Here is a 7,015-nt window from a genome sequence, read left to right on the forward strand (position 1 = left end):
ACAGAACTGTTCAGCTGTGGGGGTGAATGACTCTGAACTGCCCACCCTCTCAGTGAGCTCCCCTCCTCCATGACCTGGCCAAGGATTAGAACAGATGCCACTGAGCATTGCTTGCAAACCATTGTTTGGTTATCACAGTGTACTTAGGCTCTATGGCTATAAAAAGCCAGTTCCAGATGTTGGAAGCTAACTGGGCGAGAAAGAAGTGTTTGCTTACATCGAGGCCCCAATTATCTTGGAGGAGTGAGTAAACTTGGGAAGGAGGGAAGTGGATCCTCAGCACGAAAACAGTGGGAGAAACCGGGGAGGCAGGCAGGCGATCCCTCGGCGAATCAGAGAGGGCTTGGACAGGGTCTGGGGAGGCGGCTCCGGTATGAAGTCATCAAGACACTTGCAGGGCAGAGGTCCTGAGTAGAGGGGAGACAGCGGGCTCAAGCCTACAAGACGAAAGCGGGGGGGGGGGGGGGAGGAGGCGGGCCGGGGATCCCTCATCCAATCAGAGAGGGCTAGGGGGGTCTGAGGCGGGGCCTGGGGGCGGAGACTGCTCCGCGACTTACAACTGCAGGGTTCCGCGCGGGAAGGCTAACGTCGTCCTGTGTGTGGAGTGGCGTTGGTCCAGCCGTCGGCCTTTCACCCGTCTTCAAGCCATAAGGTGAGGACCTGCGGCCCCGGCGGAACCAGAAGACTATGGGGACAGGAGGGCGCAGCGGCTGCGGGGCGGAGGGGGTCGGTCTCTCGGGAACCGGTGGGGCCGAGTCGGGACTGGCGTTTTGTAACTGCGCCTCCTAGAGAGTCCGCGCCTTTGTCTTCTGCGGCGCCGCCTTCTGCGCGTTGCCGGGTCCTCCGTGGGTGGGTCCTTGGGAGGCCCGAGGGGGCGGTCCCTCAGAGCGGCCGGTCCGCTGTGACTGCAAGCCCGAGGCTGAGAGGACGAGGACTTTCGGTGCTGCCCGGAATGGGCCCTCTGGGGCAGGCCCTTCGCGTTCTCCCTTTGTGGCCAAAAGGTGGGCTGCGCGCCCGACAAAGATGATGGTTATTTTAAAATGTAAGCAAACTGCTCCTGACAAAATGGCTCATGCGCCCAGCCCTTTATAATTTATTTGTTCGTCCCTGTTTTCCTACCTCTGGAGATAGGCGACTGGTCGCTCGTCAAAGGAGGGTCTTAGGGTGACTTCGACGGAAGGGAGTCATACTCGGTACTTCTGGCTGCTTGGGGGCCTTTCCATTCTACTCTGGGCACTAAACCTGTCTTACCCCTACCAGGGTGGGACCAGGCACGAGCTGAACAGCTCTGTTTTCCGGTCTCTGGGGTCTTCTGTTGTCTCTGCTCCGATAAATCCAGAATGGTCACAGGGCACCCCATCTCCTACCTCTCCTTTTGCAGAGAAAACATGATGAAATAAAAATCAGCTCTATTTGGTTTATCCCATTCTGCTTAAGTCCTTGGTCTGATCCTAATTAGCTGTGTCTTCTTACAGCATTTACAAACCGGTGTCATAAGGACATGTAATTAGTTATGACTGGATTAAATCCCCTCCCTCTCTTACTGTGGCTCCTGAATCTATCTTTGGGCAGGTAAAATGGAAAGAAACTAGTACAACTTATGCCACCCTTTTTTGTGTGCTGCTTCCTACTCCCCAGGAAAAATGCCCCAAATTAATTGAATGCAATGTGAATTTGCTCAAATAAATGCTATCTCTTGTGACAAATCATTAGCTGGTTAAATCTATCTCTATCTTTTCTTGTGCTTCTGTCACCTCCATTTGACCTCAGCTATGATTGTAAAAGAGTCAGACATATTGACTGGATTTTAGAGCATCTTGATTTCTAGTGCATCCTGATTCAGGCTTTTCCTGCCTATCAGAAATGGGGCAGTGATGTGTAATTCAAAGTATTCTAATAAAAACATGACTTTTCAAAGATGTGTGCTGTTTTCTTGTTGAAAATCAGCAGGTAAAATATGCATTGATATTAAATATGAGAAATTTTGGCTGTGATATCTTAGTATGACCATAGTTCTGCCGATTTTAAGTTAAATTTTTTTTCAGTCTTTCTTTTAGTCAAGATGAGTGATAAGCCAGACTTGTCTGAAGTGGAGAAGTTTGACAGGTCAAAACTGAAGAAAACCAATACTGAAGAAAAAAATACTCTCCCTTCACAGGAAAGTAAGTCATGGGGCTGGGGGTTTCTAGTGGAGAAAAACAATGGTGAAATTTATAGGCTCAGTAAATAAACTCTTCTAGTAAATTTTGCCACTAACTAAGCAATAATTACTGTACTATTGTATTTAATGCAACAGTTAAAAATATCAAATAGTTGTTTTCTTACTTGAGTTATATAAGTGGTTCTCACGTGGCAGACCCAAGAAGTAATGGGAGAATAAAAAACTGGTTTCTTGTTGGAAGATTACTAAAAATCTCATTATAACCAACCTTGGAATATTAGACTTAGCACTAGAAATATCTTAGTTTTGTCCACTTTATGGTTACTAGGCATTTTCTGCATCTAGCAATTTGGGTCCATGATTTCATTCCTAAAGAACCACACAAGCTGCAGTGTTGCCTTTCTCTACCTGATGACAAGATAAGGCAGAGAAAAAGTTTAGATCTTGGGGGCACCTAAGGTTCCCAGGCTCCAAAGGATCAGATTTGCCCTTGGGAGTTACAGCCTGATAGAAAAACTCCAAGCATATTCACAAACCTGAGGGGCACTTTTTATCATGTCAGTGTTATTTGAGTTCCACAGTTAGAATTATCTGAAAGGGTATAACTTCCAAAATGCTTCACTTCCTCTTCAGTCTTAGAATAACCTATGGAAAAAATGGCAACAGCATGAATCTGCTTCTCAAATGAAAAAACAACACGCAGTTGACGTAGGTTCTCATAAATGTTCAGGTGGTTAACATGCATGCACATGCAACACACACACACACACACACACAACACTTGACTGGGGATTTGTGGTTAGTGCCTTAGCCTTCTAAATTTAAAGCAGATATGACAGGCTTCAATAACTTGGCAAAGAACTCTTGGAAAAAAACTGAACTTAATCCTAGGAATATACCTCCTTAATGATTTTTTTGTGTTTGTTTTTCTCCCCAGCTATCCAACAAGAGAAAGAGTGTGTTCAAACATCGTAAAATGGGGATCTCCTCCCAACAGCAAATTTCAACATTGCTTAAGTGTCTTAGTTTGGGGTTTGTTTTTTATAAACCTATGTGTTTGTAGAGATTTTAGGCATCTTCTGATTTCTTCCTACCTGTATTCCCAGCCAGTGGTCCCTTTTTAAAATTTTCCATTGATACATACATTCCATCTGGCAGGTGCTGTTAATAATATTACCATTGATGACCTTTGTTTGTGTAGTCTTTGCATCCCCAAAAGTTAAGCCACTTTTAACTTTCTACAGTGGATGTATCTGTTGTTCCACAATATTCATGAAGTGGCATGCATTTGCAACTTCTCAGTTTATTTTCATTTCTAATGTAGTGATTAATAAATACAGTCATTGTGTTGAGACTCTGGTGGTCCATTCTTGGTGGTCTTCTAAGGAATGAGAGTACAACAAAGGTACTCTTTTTAGCCAAACAAAATGGTTTAAGGAAAGCCACTTTAGGAGATTAGTCACAGGGAAAAGGCTCTCCTTTGTCCAGATCCAGTGGATTCTGACTTGGGAATGCTAGGTGCTTTTCCATGGAGTTGGAATCATGGCTCTCCCATGAGAACCTTGGGAGAGGAGGTAACATGGACTAGCCTCCTTATCTTGGAAGTGAGAAAATGAAAACACAGGGTCTGAAGTGATCTAAGGCAAATAAGGGCTGGGATATTTAAACTTGGCTCTCTTGCTTTCTGGTATGTGCTTTTCCACTTAATAGGAGGAGACACCTGACACTGGGGTTGGATGGGAGAAAGGGGAAGGAGGCACGTGCTAGCACACATTGTGCTAAGCACATCACATCTATTGAACATAAATTCAGATATTTAATACCTGCTAATGACTAACAACACTGAATCTCTGGTCTCATTCTTGTCTGGAATAGAATTCACTGTCTTAGGAACCAATTACTTCTGGTGTTCATGGTGAGCACAAGGAATACATATAAATGAGAGTGTTCCGTTCCCTGTCCTTAAGCAATACTTTTATGAACTTTCAAATTGTAAAAATCAATCCCTATCATCCCATCAATAAGAATTGTTAGCATTTGGGTGTATAACCATCCAGGCTGTAGTCTATTAATACCTATATCTTTTCCTACAAAAAATATGCTGTTCATACCTATTTGAAACCTCAAGTATTACATTACCACCCCTTTCTGATGGATTGCATATTTAAATAACCACAGGAAGTGGAAGCTATTTTCTTTGCTAGAGCATAAACTTCCATAAGCAAAAGAATAGGTGGAACAACTCTGATCAAGTGTCAGTGAGGTAACACAACCACAGGGCTTAGTGTAGCTGGAGGATTTGAGACTTGGAAGTAACCATGTTGATCACCAACGCCTTACCTCTTGCCTGAAACAACTGTCCAGTAGACTTAGCCCCTTGCAGTGACCTGCTGATTGTACTGTGCCCAAATCTGCCTTCCTGTAACTTCTATCCAATAGTCTGGATAGGACTGTATACTGGAGACTCACACAGCATAGTTAACACCTGCCCCAGTATTTGAAGTCAGCTGTTGTGTGCCTGCTCCTGTGCCTCTGTCTTTTCCTCACAACAATTCTCAGATCCTTTGGACCTAAGTTACATGTATGGGGAACCATACTGGTTGATGATGTGCTTAAATTTGCTCATTATCAGATCTCTTTGGATCCTGATTCTGTCACCCAACACATTTGCTCTCTTTTCAGTATTGCCACTTGCAAATTTGAGAAAGCTGTTGTAAATCCGTGATAGATTCAGCAGCCTCTGCATTTGTGCACCAATCCAGCACAAGATTAGGCCCATTTCAAAAAGTCTAAAGGAAAGCATGAATATTGTCAGGTGAGCTGGGGTAGACAATAAATTCCATTGTTCAGTTTCATCTGGTAACCATTCTTTACATTAACGTACTGATTCCACTCTGGGCAGTATAAGTACTAAACTGAGTGGGAGCAGATGAAAAATACATGGCAAAAGATGAAAGACTTGTAGCTGCTAAGTGAATACTCATACAGATACAATATGAGAAAAACATTTGCCCATCTAGAGTAGTTTTACCCTGTATTTTTAAATATATAATATGGGGATACTCTTCTAGTCACTAGATTCACTTGCCTGTCCAAATAGGGGAAGATTTTTTCTAATAAGCCCATTATGAGCATTGAAATCTAGGGTCCTGAATCAATTCATTGCAAATCTGGAGGAATGATGTCATCAGGATGGTGACAGGTTGTTCCTGACTTCAGTCCCCCTCACAAGAAGACCAACTAACAACTATCCATAGACAAGACACCATTTTGAAAATCCCAGGACTTGGGGCTGAGGCTGAAGCCTTACCATGATCATAGAGACCAAGGACTGTATTAAAAGGGTAAGAAGAGCAGTGACACCATGATTGCATTGCCCTTCCGCCAGGATGGTAAAGCACTGCACTTAGAAGTACCCCCTCGGCTTATGGTTTCTCCACTGGGAAGAAGAGAGCTTCCCTAGTGTTGTGGGGACACTTCCTAAGAGGCCCACTTGGGTCTCACTTCACAGGGATCACTGGGGAAATCTTCAGGTCTTGACCACCAGACAACAGATAGAGACAGAAGGGGAGCAGGACTTACAACTAGTGCTCAGATCTAGGCAGACAGCATTCCTGTTTGCAATGGTGCCTGACCAGAAATCTTAGCCATTCGTTTTGCCCATGTGCAAAGCTGAGCTGGTGACCGTGTCTGGCCAAGGAACTTGGTTGGCAGTTTTGCCTAATTTGGGTCTCCAGTCAATGAGCCATATGTGCTGTAGAACCCCTTCTATGGCTTTGCCTGAGTAGGAAAGCATATTCACAGGCCCAGAGAGCAAATTCACATGTCCACCCAACCACTAAGTGTATCCTTTAGTCCCATAGAGAAGGACACCTGGACAGAAAACCTGGACAGTAGTGGAGCCCATCCTACAGCCCTGCTTGGGCATGGAGTCAAGCCGGCAACCTTGCCCAATTGTCAAATATAAATTTTTAAATTTAATATAGCCTTTGGCCTCACATAACCAGGGAGTGTGAACAGTGACCCTAGGTATTCTTATATCACAGCCTTTGGTACCGCCTAGCTGCAGAGCCATGCCTACAGCCCTGTCCTGTAGCAGAACCCAATGTATGGCCCTGCCTGATTGTTGAACACAGCTTATAGCCTTGAACAGGGAGGAAGCCCAGCCAGCAACCTTGCTCAACAGTGGAGCACAGCCAGAGGTTCTGTCACCATGAAGACCTGCCTGTGGCCATTCTCAAACAGAGTCCAGCCAGTGGCACCATCTGGTTGGAGAGCATGACTAGATAAACAGAACTCACCTGACCAGGAATGATTGTGGAATCTAGTCTGCAGTCCTTCCCAATTGCAGAGTCCAACCCCATGGCACCACCCTGTCAAGCAGCACAACCTGTGAGTTCACCTAAACAGAGGTAATTGCAGAGCCCAGCTAGTGGCCCCATGTGGCTGCAGAACAAAGCCAGAAGCCCCATCTGGCCAGGAAGCCTGTCCAGTGGAATTACTTATATGTGGAACCCAGCCAGTAGGCCCACCCAAATGTGGAGCCCAGCCAGTGTCATCCCCCTGGCTTCAGAGCATGGCCAGTGGCCTCACCCAACAAGAGACCTGATAGCAAAGCCCATCTGCTTATGGATGCTGTTGTTTGTAATCCTCCCAGGAGCTTCCCAGGTATAATTTTAAACCAACCCCCATACACAGAGGGCAGGGAGAGACTGAAGAAAAAGGCAGGCCACTCCAGGTTAGTTGGTGGGAGTTTTAATAAGCAAAGGGAACTTATACATGGGGCTTGTCTTGGGTGTCAGTAAGAAATGGATCCCTACACCTGCCAGCCAAATCTTAAAAGTTTGCAAAGAA

The 7,015-nt window shown here is 45.1% G+C and overlaps 1 protein-coding gene across 1 annotated transcript; it reads left to right on the forward strand.

The window, feature by feature from the left end:
- Positions 1-562: 562 nt before the first annotated feature.
- Positions 563-3,491, forward strand: LOC116628973 (thymosin beta-15A). Its single transcript, XM_032399279.1, has 3 exons — positions 563-652; positions 2,046-2,162; positions 3,099-3,491. The coding sequence occupies exons 2-3, from the start codon at positions 2,063-2,065 to the stop codon at positions 3,134-3,136; spliced, it is 138 nt and encodes a 45-aa protein (XP_032255170.1). The 5' UTR covers positions 563-652; positions 2,046-2,062; the 3' UTR covers positions 3,137-3,491.
- The last annotated feature ends 3,524 nt before the right edge of the window (positions 3,492-7,015 follow it).

The sequence above is a fragment of the Phoca vitulina genome, unplaced genomic scaffold, assembly GCF_004348235.1.
Source record: "Phoca vitulina isolate PV1807 unplaced genomic scaffold, GSC_HSeal_1.0 scaffold160, whole genome shotgun sequence".
In the NCBI taxonomy this organism is placed as follows: domain Eukaryota; kingdom Metazoa; phylum Chordata; class Mammalia; order Carnivora; family Phocidae; genus Phoca; species Phoca vitulina.

Excerpts from the sequence above, each read along its gene's own strand:
- LOC116628973 (XM_032399279.1), top strand. The coding sequence starts at position 2,063 with ATGAGTGATAAGCCAGACTTGTCTGAAGTGGAGAAGTTTGACAGGTCA. Across the intron at positions 2,163-3,098 it reads TACTCTCCCTTCACAGGAAA|CTATCCAACAAGAGAAAGAG; the intron begins GTAAGTCATGGG and ends TTTTCTCCCCAG.